Below are 16,695 nucleotides of genomic sequence, written 5' to 3' on the forward strand. Positions count from 1 at the left end.
TCCCCTCTAAAACCCTCAGTTTGTTTCTCGGGGTCCATAGTCTCTCATGATTCGTCTCCCCCTCCAATTCCCCCCCTTCACTTTTCCCTTCCTTCTCCTAATGTCCTTATGTTCCACAAATAAGTGAAACCATATGATAATTGACTTTCTCTGCTTGACCTACTTCACGTAGCAAAATCTCCTCCAGTCCCATCCATGTTGATGTAAAAGTTGGGTATTCATCCTTTCTGATGGCTGAGTAGTATTCCACTGTATATATGGACCACATCTTCTTTATCCATTTGTCTTGGCTCTTTCCACAGTTTGACTATTGTGGACATTGCTGCTATGAACATGGAGTGTATGTGGCCCTTCTTTTCACTACATCTGTGTCTTTGGGGTAAATACCCAGCAGTGCAATTGCTGGGTCATGGTGTAGCTCTATTTTTAATTTTTTGAGGCACGTCCACACTGTTTTCCGAAGTGGCTGTACCAACTTGCATTCCCACCAACAGTGTAAGAGGGTTCCCCTTTCTCCACAACCTCTCCAACATTCGTTGTTTCTTGTCTTGTCAATTTTTGCCACTCTAACTGGTGTAAGGTGGTATCTCCGTGTGGTTTTGATTTGAATTTCCCTGATGGCTAATGGTGATGAACATTTTTTCATGTGTCTGTTAGCCATTGTATATCTTCTTTGGAGAAGTGTCTGTTCATATCTTCTGCCCATTTTTTGACTTGATTATTTGTTTTTTGGGTGTTGAGTTTGAGAAGTTCTTTATAGACCTTGGAAATCAGCGCTTTGTCTGTAGTGTCATTTGCAAATGTCTTCTCCCATTCTGGGGGTTGCCTCTTTGTTTTGTTGACTGTTTCCTTTGTTGAGCAGAAGCTTTTTATTTTGATGACGTCCCAAACGTATGGTGCTGGGAAAATTGGACAGTTATATGCAGAAGAATGAAACTCGGCCATTCTCTAACACCATACACAAAGATAAACTCAAAATGGATGAAAGACCTCAATGTGAGACAGGAATCCATCAAAATCCTAGAGAAGAACATGGGCAGTAACCTGTTTGACATTGGCCCCAGCAACTTCTTTCAGGATACATCTCCAAAGGCTAGTGAAACGAAGGCAGATGCTTAACGACTGAGCCACCCAGGCGCCTCAAGAAGGTAAAATTTGAGCAAAGACTTGAAGACGAGGGAGAAGCCATTGGAATACCCAGACAAGGAGCATTCTGGGGAGAGGAGGGAAAGTGGGAGGAACCTGAAGGAGCAGCCTAACTAGCACGTTTAAGGAATGGGGCTGAGGGGGGACAGGGGGCTGGGGGGATGGCAGAGAAGGGGAGAGGAGGAGGCGAGGAGGGGAGGTCAGAGAATAACAAAGACCAGATTGTGTAGGGCTTTGCAGGCCTTTGGAAGGCCCCTGCAATTACACAACATCAATCTCAGATTTCTTTTTTTTTTTTTTAATTGAGATATAAATGACATGGAGCATTATATTAGTTTTAGGTGTACAACCGAATAATTCAATATTTATACATATTGCAAAATGGTCACCACAGTCAGTCTAGTTAACATCCATCAATACAGTTATGATCTTTGCTCTTGTGCTGAGAGCTTTTAAGATCTATTCTGTTAGCCACTGTCAAATATGCACTACAGTGCTGTTAACTGTAGTCACCACACGGTACATTACATCCACATGCTGTACTTACTTCGTCACTGACAGTCTGTACCTTTCTGCCTTCTTGCCTACCTCCTACCCCCTGCCTGTGGCAACCACCAACCTATTCTCTGAGTTTGCAATTTTTTGCTTTCTTTTAAGATTCCACATATGTATGAGATTATACAGTAATCTTTGTCTTTGTCTGGCTCATTTTCACTTAGCATAATACTCTCAAGGTCCATCCATGTTGTCACAAATGGCAAGATTTTATTCCTTTTTATGGACAAATCTTATTCCATTCTCTCTCTCTCTTTCACATTTTCTTTACCCATTCATCCATCGATGGGCACTTAAGTTGCTTCCGTGTCTTGGCTATTATAAGTAATGCTGCAATGAACACAGAGGTGCATGTATCTTTAAGTTAATGTTTTCGTTTCCTCCAGATAAATCCCCAGAAATGGAATTGCTGGGTCATACGGTAGTTCTAGTTCTAATTTTTTAAGAACCCTCCATTTGGTTTTCCATAATGGCTATGTCAATTTACATTCCCACCAAAAGTGCACAGGGGTTCCCTTTCTTCTGCATTCTTGCCAACTCTTAGTGTTTCTTGTCTTTTCCAGATTTCCTAAAGCTTGCCTATAGTTTCACAGATGAAGCCTCATGATACCAAATGCAGACTGGACTGGGGTATGTCTGACACAAGTGACCACAAGAAATATAAAGGATGAACAGTGAAATGACTGAAAATGCCGAGCGCACATGACTGGAGGAGCGGCCAAAGGTGAGACTTTTTTTAATCTATTAATTCAGAAACTCTGTGCATGCCAAGGTGTTCCAGGAACAGCCTGACACAGTTTGGCCTCAAGGAACTCATATAGTCTCCCAGGAGGCACATTGGGAAGGCAGCATATGGTCTGGTTAAATGATGCACAGCAGCGAGCTTGGTAGAAGCTGTGATACGTCCTAAAGTGATATGTGTTAAGACTTCATAGAGATGGCATTCTAAGTGAAGTCCAAGCGATGGTTAATACTTAAAGGAAAAAAAAAATGGAGGAAGAATGAAGAAAGAGAAGGAGGTGTGGGGTGTTCAGAGACATGAAATTAGGATGGGCAAAGTGTGTTTGTTTTGAATGGAAACGTATGTTGCCTTGAATGGAAGATGTGTATGGGGCAGTGGTGAAAGGTGGGTCAGGGTAAGATCGTAATTTTTTTAATGGACAGATTGAAGTTTTAACTGATAGGCAAAGGGGTTTCAGTGGAGGTTTAGACAGGAAAATGGAATGGGTGGAGTGTGGAGTCGCTTGGACAGAGAAAACATTTGGGAGATGGCAATTAGTGGCGGCAAATACTCAAGAAGTAAAGCGGTGAAAGTCACGACTGGAGTGGCCAGTGTGGACATGGGGAGGTGTAGACAGCTACCCCAGATATTTGAGAAGAATTATATATAACCTAGTGACTGGTTAAAATATTTTGAAGGATTTAAAGATGTTCGCTAAGAAAATGGTGACAAATTTTGAGATATTTCATGGGGTCAACAAAAAGGGACCTGGCTTGAAGATTTTAAATTTGAGTGAGGATATGCCAGATATTTTGAAGGGTTACAGATAGGGGAGCAAGTTTCAGGGGCGAGGCAATGCTAAAAAGAAAAACCTGTTAGGGCGAAGTCGGCAAATGATTATTGGTATTTCTCCTTTTCCTGTTTCGTTGAGCCAACACAATCTCTCTGTGGGTATAAACAGAAGAGCCATTTCATTTCCCATTTAAGTTGGGACATTTTGCGAGTGAGAGGGGAGCTACGAATCATTACAGCGGGACAAGGGGCAGAGAACGAGGGCTGTCCAGAGCCAGTGAGCATGTATAGATCCCAGTTTATAAGCGCTCGCTTACTTTTTCAAGGATGGAGAGTTGCCCTTCCTTATCTTTATTATTGCTCTTGTTTTCTCAAAAGGAGTCAAGCGATTCAATTAGTGTCACTTCATTGTCATTTGAGGCTATAGTCTCTTCTGGTTAATGAAGTAGCTTAGGTCCTGTAACTCCTCTCAATCGATGCTCCTGGCACGACTAATGAAGTGTGGAGGGGGAGTGCCTAAAGGGTTCGTGTGTGTGTGTGTGTGTGTGTGTGTGTGTGTGTGTGTGTGTCACACACTGAGGAGGAGCAGGCAGGGAAAAGAGCTCTCTTTATCCTGTAGTGGTCATCTGTTCGGTAGTTCCTCTGCTGCAAAAGTAGTTTTAACAGAAGAGCAAAATTGATATTCAAACTGAGTCCAACTGTGGAGAGTATTAAGCAGCTCTCAGGTAGGAAGGGACTCAAATTCAACTCAAAATGCTAAAGAAAGTCATTATCTTTCAGACTCGACCTTGTCATCTTCATGTATGAAAATGTTAACAGGGTGCCCTTCATCAGGGAAGGAAGTCAACTCTGGAAGTACCGAGTAAAATGTAGGGATGAATTTTCCTAGGGCAGTGGACTTTTCTGCCTTTACTGTTTATTAGGCTTCCTGCCTTAGTAATTTATTGGGTTTTTTATTCAGTGTAGATGCTTCACATTTCTCTTGATGCAAAGGGAAACAAAATGTGTTTTGCTGTCGTTCTTGGGCCTGACCTTTGAAACAATCATGTTATCTGGCTATTGTGTTATCTCTAGTCTCTGTGGTTTTACAGTTGATTTTTGAGAAAAATCTATTTGATTCGGCAAAGAAAACTTTTATACACCCTGCCTTCAGGAACGAAGATTTTTCTATACATCTATTAGTTACAGTTTAAAAAATGAGACAGAAGCTGTGATTTATAAATATGGCATCAGAAGCAAAGCATGCAATGATTTCTATGGTTCTTTGATAAAATGGCACAAAATCCAGAGAGGAAGAAGGGCAAAAAGTATTGAGATATATATATATATATATACACATACACACATACATATATATGCCAATATATATATCAATAAAGTCATATTTTACATTTTCAAATAGACTCTACGGAGAAACAAAACATTTTGACAAAATGAGATGATGAACAAATGTTTAAATGAGCAATATCTGACTTCCATCTGTCTATACGTTGTCCATCAGACCATATATCTGTATACAATATAGAAATACTAGATGGTCTTTAAGAGTCAAACAACAAATGGACAGAAAAGAGATGTCCTAAAATTATTCTTTCAGTCATACATACATTCTTACTCAGGACAGTTGTCTGAAAAGAGAAGACACAAAGTATTCTTAATTCTAACTATAAACTTGCCATTAGGGAGGGAGGGGAAGTATGAGGGTCAATAGGGTAAAATTTGTGTTTGGATATAAGCTTGTTTTATTTAATGTATACCAGCATTTCGCCAGAATCTTATTAAGTACAATTGCTAGCTTTTCTTTTGAAAAGTAGATTTTTTTCATTATTTGCTTTCAACTATAAACAAAAACAAAACAAAAAACCTGCCATCCATACTTTGTATCAAAGCAATTATCTTTATTTTGTTTGACCTATTTGTAATGACATAAAAATCTTACAAAAAAAGAGCTGAAGACTTCATTCGACCCTCATTCCTTCTGCCTCGCCAGAAACAGAGATAATCACTAGCCTGAACCTTTCAAATGTTATTTTTTTTTGCTATTACTGCATATGTTAATAAATAAAATGTAGTGTTAATTTATGGGTTATGAAACTTTTCAGATGAGGCATTACATTCCCATGATTATTCAGCAGCTTGCTTTTTTTTTTTTTTTTTTTTTTTTACCACTCAACATATGCTTTCTAGAGGTATCTTTTCCTTTATTACTTTTGCCTCCCTTGGTGCTACATTTAAAAATGTGAAATTTCTAACCTGTTATCAATACAATAGGAGCTTTACTCCTGTCACATTTATAGTTTATATACCCATTTCTTTTATATCATTACTATCACCAGAATCATTCTCTGTAATGTTGTTCTTTGTAGATCAAGAGGGACCACTTTTGGTAACCATAGAACAAAATTCTAGACCAGAGATGCTTCAGTATAAATTGATTAAGTTATTCTGAAATTTGTCATTTTCAACATCCATTCATTATACAGTTCAGCGATGTATTTCCCCTTCAACAAGTTTTTTAGGTGTCATATTTTGCCATCTGAATAGTTTCAGTTGGTTTTACTATGTATTTGTTGCTTAACAATAATAAGACTGTTACTAATAATTCTCCAGATATTCAACACTGATGTGTGTGTAAAAAAAAAATCACAAATAGATTTAATTAAACACCATTCATCTGCCGCTCTGCACTGTTAAACATACTTTTCTAAATGTTTCTGGTGCTGTCTTTAAACACTTTGTTCTTGGAAATCTCACTAAAGAAAGACAAAGAATTTTTTTTTTTTATTAAGCTTGAATATATTTTATACTTAGGGCAGATGTGTATGCTAGATTTTGTGGTTTTCAAAAGTTGTAATAAAATTTTTTTGTGCTATCTCAATTTTCAGTAGCAAATGTGTGTGTAGAGGATCTTATTAAAATTGACTTATTCGAATACCTCTTAAAAAAAAAAAGCCAACACTGAAATTTAATGACAAAAAATACAGCCAGGAAATAAAAATGAGTTTCATTGGGAAAAATGGCCAGTTAATAACAAGGTGAGAAGTCAAACTGCAAAGCACAGAACATTTGGCTTTTTTCTTTTTTTAAAGTGATTATTTTTGGTTGGTCTTTTTTTTTTTTTTAAGATTTTATTTATTTGACAGAGAGAGACACAGTAAGAGAGGGAACACAAGCAGGAGGAGTGGGAGAGGGAGAAGCAGGTTTCCCGCAGAGCAGAGAGCCTGATGTGGGACTTGATCCCAGGACCCTGGGATCATGACCTGAGCCGAAGGCAGACGCTTAATGACCGAGCCACCCAGGCGCCCCGGAACATTTGGCTTTGTGCAAATAAAAGCTAACAAGGTTGAGGCCAGAGTGAATCACCAGGAAACATGAGTAAGCAAATCTGGAGCAAGTGTGATACTGGCATCTAAAAATATGCAGCACATCTTACCCTGATGTACACTGACTAGGCCCCCTGCTTTGAACTGTTATAAGTCGGAGACCAGGAAGGCCAATTAAAACTCCTAATGCTACCAAAGACAAGAAAACACTGCCCCACAGATACCGGATGAAGGCTGCTGGAGTCAGAAGCACGCACATCTCTACCCCATCTAGAAGGATTTGGAGTTATTAAATAAATACATAGAAAATGCTTTACAAATCAACTGTAGTAACCCAGCCGAGCTACCATAGCAACATAGTTTAATGACTTAGTGATGTTGAAGAAGAATGGATCAGAGGCACCTTGAAGTGTTTGATGATTTTTGCCGGGAGAAACAATCTCATCTAAAGGATTTACTAATTCAAAGTACCAGAATTTTTCTCAGTATTTATCCTAAGGAAAGATTCAAATATCTAGGGCCGAATGCCACACAGAATTAGCTCATCAAATAAGGAAATGCTTGTCCGTAGGTCAGGTGGGATGTAGGTAGGGCACTGTGTCATCATCCCTAGGGACTCAATGACAGCAGACGCTGATGATTGGAATCTGAAAAGGGTGGGGCAGGTGCTGGGTGATGGGGAGAAACTGCCAGGAAAACTTGGAGAAATCATTCTCAAATAAAATGAATACATTGCAGGCCTGGTGAAAACTCAGTCGTGATCATATTCTACTGACTCCATCCAAACTTAGGACAGCTTTCAATAAATTAAATGGTATATGGCTTGTATGAAGGCTACTATCATATATTCAGTCAATATCCAAAAGTAAAGAGAAAGAAGAATATTCTATAGGCAATTCTTGCCAAACTAGATTAAACCCCACACCACTTTCTGAAGTAGATTGGTATGAAGACAGGGTTTTATTTTTGCTTAAGTACTTGGCATATCCAAATTAATTCCTATCTCAGTTGTCTTCATCCATGAATAAACACAGTGTGTGGCATCTGCAAATCAGTCTCTGGCTACTACAAAAAGCTAATGGGCGAGCTTGAAATTATTCCTAAGCAGCAAAATACAGACACATACACACACACAAAATCACATTTTCAATGATTTAAAAAAAAAACACACACGCAAAACTAGCTGTTCCTCCCCTCCCTGCATTTTTAATTCCTCTAACTCAAAATTTTGGTTCTCTTTCCCTTTCTTTCTTTTTCCAAATAGATCATATCTTATCCTATAGTGGTGAAGAGGGGGGAAGTCGAACAGAAGCAGGCCATTGAATGCAAGAATGTCTCCCGAGCAAGGAATTTTTTAACTTCTCTGTTGGGCCCCATTGGCAGATGGACTTGAAAATTTGTTAATTACAGTAAGGTAAAAGCCATTCAAAAATATATTCTTTTGGGAACTTGGATTTTGGCATGAGAGGAAGGAGGTGTAAGAACATAAGTAAAATACTCTCTACTAGCAAGTATGAACTACAAGTATCAGAGCCAGCTCTTGAAAAAAAAATTTCTGTTTCTGGCCTCTGAAAGGCCTAGAAATAAGAACTACCTTAGCCACAACAACCACCCCACCCCCAGAACTCAGTGGTTTGTAAATACTATCTCCCCTCCCCCAAAGAAGCTGGGGCTCCTTGGAGAAATGGCTCACTCCAGTTCTGGGTAAGGAATATGCAATATGCCTGGCCTGGAATATCTTGTCATCCCCGCTCCCCCCCCACCCCCCGCCAAAAAAAAAAATCAAGCTATGAGCACTATCAGTGCATGTGAAAGGATTCAGGAGCCAACTCAAAGAGACTCACACTGGCCAAAGATGGATAATTCAGCATCAAAAAGAATAAGAGCAATGAACAAAAACATACCTAAATCAAATTCATCTAAAAATCAATGACACATAAAGTCTAAATCCATGAGTTCATAATGATACCTAAGGAAAAAGAAACATTGTTATTTACGTGCCAGGTAATCAAATTAATTTATCTTTTGGAAAATGATAAATATGGCAAAAGAACCAAGCACTTATACTGCCTTTGCTATAATAACTCTATATACTTTAGGATAACTGCATAGTTGATAAAGGTAAATTTCTTCTTGTCGGATGTGAAAACTAAATATAATCAAACTTCTAGATCTAACTACCAACTGATAAGAAATACAGGGGGCAGCAGAATGCAATCAGCAAGATCAACAAGTCTGGGGAAACTGAGAGGGGCAAATGTGTGCTTTCTTTGAAGGATGGATGGGGAGCTGGGAGGTGGGGGAGGGCTGAGGAGAGAGGAAAGTAGAAAACTCTAAGTTAAGAGAAACCAACCAATGGAAATGTATGGATCTTATTTTGATCCAGATTCTTAAAGATAAATTGAAAAAAAATTTTATGAGACAACTGGGAAAATCTGAACACTGAAGGATAATAGATGATTACTCATTTAAGTGATCATAATACTCTGGTCGGTGTTTAAAAATGAGTACTTAACTTTTAGAAGTGGTATCATTTCATTCAAAAATAGTTAAGTTTGTATTATTTCCAAAGAATTTGGGGGAAAGAGGAAAGTTGGTAGATGAAAGAAGATTAACCCATTTTGGTAATAATTCTTTCAGCAGGGTAACTGGGGCACCGGGGCGCTCCTTGTACTCTTCTCTGCTCTTAAGTGTTCAAGTTTTTTTAAAAAAACAAAAGATAAAGGCTTTTGTTGAAAACTATGTAAAATGCTGAAAGGCATCATTAGGATAAAGATTAACTTTTTCCTTGGGACACCTGGGTGCCTCAGTTGGCTAGCTCCTGACTCTCGATTTCGGCTCCGGTCAAGATCTCAGGGTTGTGGGATTGAGCCCCGTGTGGGTGTGCCTCCTTTTCCTTCTCCCTCTGCTCCTCCCCCCAGCCCTGTGCTCAGGCTCACTCTCTCTAAACTAAATAATTAAAATCTTAAAAAAAAAAAAAAAAAGATAACTTTTTCCTCAAATACAAAAATACTTTAGTAGAGGCAGGCTCTGTGAACCTTAGATGTGAACAAAAATGAAAAATGCTACTTTGTATTATAGAGAATCATGTCCTGATTCAGATTAAAATTGAAGAATTTTTTAGTGACAGATCCAAATCAGGAGTACTTCAAATGTAGAACTTACAAAACGCACCGAATCAGAGGATAGCCAGGGGAAGCACGCAAATGAGTGTTTGGAGGCAGGGATCTGACATAATGGAAATGTGCAGATCGTCAGAGTTTATGAAAATTCTCTTCCTGCCCGATCCTTTTTAAAAAAGCCTTAAATGACTAATGAGGGTTTTAATGATACCATCTATTTCTGCTTAGTGGAACAGTTAATATGTAGTATGAAAAAATAAAAATGAATAGTCATAAATATTAAAATAGTTACTTATTTGTAGGATATCTCCTCCACTCCCCCTTACCCCAAGCCTAGTTACAAACTTGTGGGTTTTGACAAGCAAAACACAAACAGAGCAGGTGCCTTTGTTAGTGTTGAAAGTATTTTCTGGCACTTGTATGGATACCAGCTGTGTGCTAATTAATCTTGTGATGGCCTAGATCATCAAATATTACAAAGCTAGAAAAGCTCCTTCAAGCTTCCAAGAATGTGTCTGAATGTTGGCTGCCAGGTGCCTCTGGAGAGATGGGCCTGGTCCTGACAGCCTCTACGATGAGTTCTAGCCAGTACAATGTTAAGAACTGGTTGCATGAACATAGGCCAGCAAGTCAGCTCCAGGCAATGGGGGTGAATGGTGCCTTTGGGGATGCAGAGCTAACAGCATTCTCTGGTCTAGTAATACTGACAGAGATAGGTGTCCAGTATCCACTCATGTGTTGGGGTGCCATTTTTTGATTACATATTAGTCAGTAACAGCATACCCAGCACATTTAAACCCTACTCTGCCATTGATCAATAGTTTACCAGTGTGGCTTTGCATTTAGCCCTTCGGCTATATTTAAGCAACAACACTAATGGAACTGACACATTGCTTCTAGGCCTACGAGATAAACTGGATCACTGCTGAGCAGTTTGGACAAGAAAGGAGATAGCCTGAAAATAAAGAGACCGAGTATAATACGGCAAGTTGGTTGCAATGAAGGCCTACTCTCTGGACATGGCTTTATTTTATCCTCAATGTATTGAACAGTCAAAAATACATGCTATAAAATGCTCAAGCACGGCTTCTTTCAGCCGAGTCTGATGAAATGGATGGATTGCATTGGGAAAATGAAGAAAAACCTACCTGAAGACTGCAAGGGTCAGAGACCAGAGCACTAATGGTTTTCTCAGTTCAAACTTTGCCCGTTTGTTCATCAGGTGCCGACCACCAAAGATAAAGGCAGCATACAGAGCAGAAAACAGGAAAGATTTCTTCCTGCAACAAACAAAAACCCAGTATCTTAGGAAATAAAAATCTTTAAGCAATTTATTTTTATTCATCAAAAATTTATATTTACTAATTATTTGTAATTTTTTATACCAGTCCCTCTTTGTAGTGCTGAAAGCATATTCTTGGGAATGTGCCCCTTCACCGAGGAGAGAATGTTTAAACGTCTTTTTGGCAACATGGCGTTCCATGGAAACCTCCCTTGACAAATTAGGTCATTCTAGATTAACCAACACATGTCAGAATAGATCTATGTTGTTTTTGGGCTCTATGACTTTAAAAATTTTGACAACATAACATTAAGTTACAAAAAGAAAAATTTTCACTCAGGGAATTAAAACACTAAAATCAAGCTACTTAGAGCACTTGAGTTAGGGCACCCCCAATATGGATTCCTGAAATCTTCTCCACCAAAGGAGCAGGTATTAAGTTACAATATTATCATTAATAATAGGGATAACTGGTAGACATCATACAATACAATAGGAAGAACATAGAATTACCTAAAATATACTTGCCTTAGAGCTTGAACTTGAACCTAATCAAAATCTGATTTTACTACCTATTCTTGGGAAATATAAACTGTGGGACCTTCTGTAGGACAACTGAACTTATTTCTTCAATAAGTCAGGAGTATGGAATCCAGCTATGGGACTCTTCTAGATTAAGAAGCGACTTGAGAAACTACAATCAAAGGTAATAGGTAGACTTGGGGGGGGGGTCTTTATTTGAGCAAACCAATTGGAAAAAGACGTTTTTAATAAAATCAGAAAGTTTTAGTCATAATTTTAAAAGTATGTAGTTAATATTTCTGGGTGCAATTACATATCTTGGATTTGCTTTAAAATATCCTAGGAAACAAACAAAACCAAAACAATACTCAGGGTAGAGAGATGAAACTGATTTAACAAAAGGACGAAGGAATACAGGGGCTCATTATTCTCTCTTTTTATCAGGCTTAGGTGGAACTCTTAGTCAGAAATGTACAAGCAATATGAATTAGAATCTCTACGTCCTGCTGGTTTATTACTGTACCAAGAAGTAAACAGTGGTGTTGATAATGTCAGTGAGAACAAAAATAGAACCCACAATATTCTAGAGAGCTATGATTCAATAGAAAGTAACAGAGGCCTTGTAAATAATTTAAACACCTGAACGGACTTCCTAAAAAAGCAGTATCTCTTAAAATGGATATTCCCCACTCAGTGAGATTAAAAGGGAAATTGTTGAAAAGTAAGTTACAAGCATAATACAAAAAGTAAAGTGAATTAACCTAATGAGCATTTTTTGCAAAATGCCTCCTGTTTTTCTCCCTGATTGCTGATACCGCTGGTATGTATTGCTGACTGAGGAGGAATCTAATTATTTACACAAGCAACACACCTATTTCAGTGAATGCATGTGACCTACTGGGTGAACACCACCCAATAAAGTAGTAATTCCAGAAACCAACCCCAAAAGATGGAATAAACCACTTCCAACTGAGGTTTGCAGATTCTTTTTGAAACATGAGACCGGGGCACATAGTCACTGCTTGATAAATATTTGTTGGATGACCATGGTCTTGTCATATCAAATTTTCTGATAGGGAAAAATAATTATGCACCTATATACTTAGGTGCTCAGCAAACATTAACTGAGTGAATGAATGGTTGTACTTTCCCAGTAACATATGAATTACTAAAGAATGAAATATTCGGAAAAAACATGATCCATTTTCTTCCTCCATAAAGAAACAGGGAATTTCTATACTTCAAAGAGAGGTGGAAATGTGAGACAATTTTATGGAGACTTTATTAAACATTTCAAGAAGAAAGTGTTTTTGGCTGTAAATATGTGTATATAATAAATATGAATACGAATGTGAATGAGCATATGTAAGTATACTCATATATATGTTATATATGAATTTTGCAAGTGTATATCACTAAATTGAGTCCCAATCACCGTCTGCATTTACATGCATCTAAGCAAGGACTCGCTAAAAAACAAATTCTATCAAGTTGATATAAGCAATAGTAATATGAAATAGTATATATTCTTTCCTAAATTTTTTATACAATTTTATTATTCTTTTCTAAATTATAAAGGTAATGATGAGTGACAATATTCATGGTATGATTTAGGGAGTGAGTCCTGTGGGCAGGCACACATAGTGCTGAAAGAGTTTTCTCCTTTGATCTTCCTAATCACCCCTAATGTAGGTAGAGCATTATCTTCATTTTGCGGATAAGCAAACAGGCTTAGAGGTTAAGCCTCAGATCTTCCTGTTTTCCTGTGGTAGACTTTCAGGAGGAAAAAGGGTGTACCTGATGTGTTATCTTACAGGCATGTAAGAATTCCACAAGCCCTCCTACTGAATTGCACGGTCATTGTGTAACTGTGTGGCACATTGTTTAACCGTGACTAGACCAAGAGGAATCTCTATGCCTTCATGTTTCAACTATCATATTTTTGGGGCAAATGAACTATACATGCCCCCCTGAAAGCTTTTCCTTAAATTATCTATCATTCTCTCTCTTGCTCATTCAATCTAATTTGTATTTTGGTTATGGTTAGATTAATTGTATGCAATTATACACCATACGACCCTATCATTCAAGCCATTAGGGGAAAAATAATGTGTCTTGAAGATCCAAAAAACTACAGAAATCTTCCCTCAGGATGTTTTCCTCTACATTTCTTCAGCTACAGAATGAGAATTAGTCCTAATGCACTACTAAGTGCCTGGCACAGACCCTTCTCTTTTCCATGTGTGTTCTCAAGATTATCTTTACCAACCTTCAGTTCCATAGCTAGGGCAACCAAGTCAATCAATATTGACACAGAGAATCTGAGAATTGCAAGAGACCTTAGAGAGATGGAGCCCAATTTTCTCATTCTACAGAAGAGGGAAGGGGGGATGGGGTGGGGTGCTGGATGACATTAGTTTCTTAGGGTCACATAGCTACATAGCTACATACTGTCGCATAGTCACATAGCTACATACTGTATACGGGCCAAACCTACCAAAATTTTGCTCAAGCAGGTAGGTAAACATCAATTAATTGTCTAGGCTATATCTGAGTCACGTGCTATAACACAAATAAGTTGCTTATTGTATACTTTATAAATCTTCTACTGTGGTGAAATTCAAGTCTGTAATCCTTTAGGTTAATTCAGAATTAAGCTTAAGCTTCTTCGGTAAGAGGGAGTCATCTAAGGAAGCCTTAACTCTTACCTCTTCCAACTGAGAATTCGAAATGTATCACTTATAGTTGAATGTATTATGATTTTTTTCCATTTAGCTTAAAATAAGGTAAGAATTTCTTTAACAAATTGGGCAATTTAAATGGACTCAAGCTGCCTTTCAGTTCTGCCATCTCTTTGGTAGAGGTTCAATCACTGTCAAGATGAATAATGACTTCCTGCTAGCCCACTTACTATTTAATGGGGATGGATGACTTCCCTAATGCTTCCACGGTAATCTAATAATACTTCATATTCTGACAGGCCTCCATAGCTGGGTATAATGGTAACACTACATTGTTTTGTTACTGGATAAGTAGCAATTTCCAGAGGATAGGGACTCCTCCTGTTAAAGAATCTTAAACGTAGGGGCACCTGGGTGGCTCAGTTGGTTAGGCAACTGCCTTCGGCTCGGGTCGTGATCCTGGAGTCCCGGGATCGGGTCCCGCATTGGGCTCCCTGCTCGGCGGGGAGTCTGCTTCTCCCCCTGACCCTCCCCCCTCTCATGCTCTCTCTCTCTCAAATAAATAAACAAAATATTTAAAAAAAAATCTTAAACGTGTATCATATAGCCCAACCCTTCACTATAGGTGCTTAATACTTTTCAGGATGGTGCTTCTGTAGCTATAATTAGAGTAACCAACCAAGTAAAGAACACTCAAAAGAAATACTGATGTGCTTTGAGCTTGTCACCCTTGTATTTACTCTTTTCCCCCTTTCCATTTTTGTCATCGATGTGAATGGACATTTGCCCATAACTAGTAAAAACAGATAATGGCTTTATCATTTATCCTCAGAAAGCTGGACTTCTCTATCACACTACCCTGGTCCAAAACATTCCTAGAAGGTGTTTTTCCTATTCTCACCAGAGTAGCTGCTAATGATTTGTACTTATTGTTCTACCCAATAACACTTGTCAAAGAGTGCATATACATTGTTTTGTACGCACAAAACAATGTTTTTGTTTTTTTTTTCCCCAACCCGAGCTTCCACTGAAACCAGGACCGAGCTTGGATCCCTTTAACACTCACCTCAAGATCTCTGTCGGCTGATTTGTGCTCTTCCACAGAGTCAAACAAGTTCATTTGAGAATGGTGAACCTTTCTTTCATGTAGGTGGCATTTCAACACGGGGTATTAGCTAATGAACACTTTGGGGCAGATGGCCTGAACTCCCTTGTGCCTCAGTGATGACCTTGTTTTTGTGGCTACCATGCATGTATAAGGTACAAGGAGTTGTGAAAATGCAAACAAAGCTTTGAGGAAGAAAAGAAAAGGACACCTGAACACCTCACCTGCTTCGGCTGATAGCTACCAAGCACAGAATGTTTTCTAGTTGAGAAAGTTTTCTAGTCAAAGATCTGAAACTGAGAAAAAATGCTAACCGGTGAGGCCACATCTCTTTTAAGACTTCTCCTTTAGTTCAGCTCCTTATTCAAATGAGGCAACAATTCAAGGTCTGAAAGTAATTTTAAGGGCATAAACAAATTAGAGACCCAGAGGTGGAGGAAATAATACTTGTTCTTTGCCAACAAGACGTTCAGTGGACCATCGTCAATGGTGGTCATAATTTGGTAAGACTATAAAGGAAGGTTTTCTTGAGAGGGATCCCGAAGTTGTGCTTCGGGACTGGGTTCTTTCCTATTCTTGAGAATTCCCCCAACACTTCATACGGGCATTTTTCTACATTACAAACAATGGGAATTTTCCAGAAGTTGTTATTCGCAAGTAAATTATAACTGGAAATTAACTCTGCCCAGAAAGAATGACTTGGAGAATGATAGTGGAAACAGAACCATAATAAATACAAATGAGTAGTGACTTTATAATTGCAAGACAAAGCTGTGATTAGAGTGACTAAAGGTTGTTATTCTAACCAGTTATGTGTGACCCAGGAAGCCAAACAGTCTCTGAGCTTCTTTGAGTTGCAAATACCTCTTTCTTATTTTGCTTTCCTCTCAGATGTGAATTGAAAGATCACAGGTTCTCCTTATTTATTTAATTAAAAAAGGCGAGAAAACCATTTTTTTTTTTTTTTTGTAATTCGGTTTTTCTATTGTTGAAAGTAGGCCACACTCAAAGTAGACTTGTATTTAGTCCTATGGATTGAATGACTTGGCTACGTATCTCTTTCTAGGAAAGTACACTCCTCTTAAAACAGATGTATAACAGAAAGTTGCCTGTACCTATATGGTAACATACCATTTTTGCCCCTTGTCACCTTTTTAAAAATCTTGATGAATTCTATTTTCCTGTTGGCTTTCTTTTTACAAGGGGATATAGGATCTTTCTACTTTCAAAATATTAAAATCACATACACACACAGCCCCATAAACAATGTCATCTCTCTAATACTTAAATTGGCAAGATACCCATTAATTACCTTCGTTTTATCAGTTGCTGATAAAAAGTGCTGACATCCATCCATCTGTTCACAATTTCAATGAACGTTATCATTGTCATTTTCAGTGTTTTTCGTATGCTCTTGAATGAAAAAATAATAATGAACCAATCCCT

General features: G+C 38.2%; 1 protein-coding gene across 4 annotated transcripts in view; it reads right to left on the reverse strand.

Annotated features, from left to right (window-relative positions):
* The window catches only part of ELOVL6 (ELOVL fatty acid elongase 6), a 136,535-nt gene that overhangs the window by 40,642 nt on the left and 79,198 nt on the right, over positions 1-16,695 (reverse strand). For 2 of the 4 annotated variants that reach the window (XM_073892104.1, XM_073892107.1), the window contains exon 3: positions 10,808-10,939. The exons of 1 other annotated variant lie outside the window; for it this stretch is intronic. In XM_073892104.1, coding sequence (XP_073748205.1) covers positions 10,808-10,939 — 132 coding nt within the window. Of the gene's footprint in view, positions 1-10,807; positions 10,940-16,561; positions 16,663-16,695 lie in introns of all 4 variants that reach the window. One more of the 4 variants, XM_073892105.1, reaches the window with a different exon arrangement.

This window comes from Callorhinus ursinus, unplaced genomic scaffold (assembly GCF_003265705.2).
Source record: "Callorhinus ursinus isolate GAN/ISIS: 27379988/994484 unplaced genomic scaffold, GSC_fseal_2.0 scaffold4, whole genome shotgun sequence".
Classification (NCBI taxonomy): domain Eukaryota; kingdom Metazoa; phylum Chordata; class Mammalia; order Carnivora; family Otariidae; genus Callorhinus; species Callorhinus ursinus.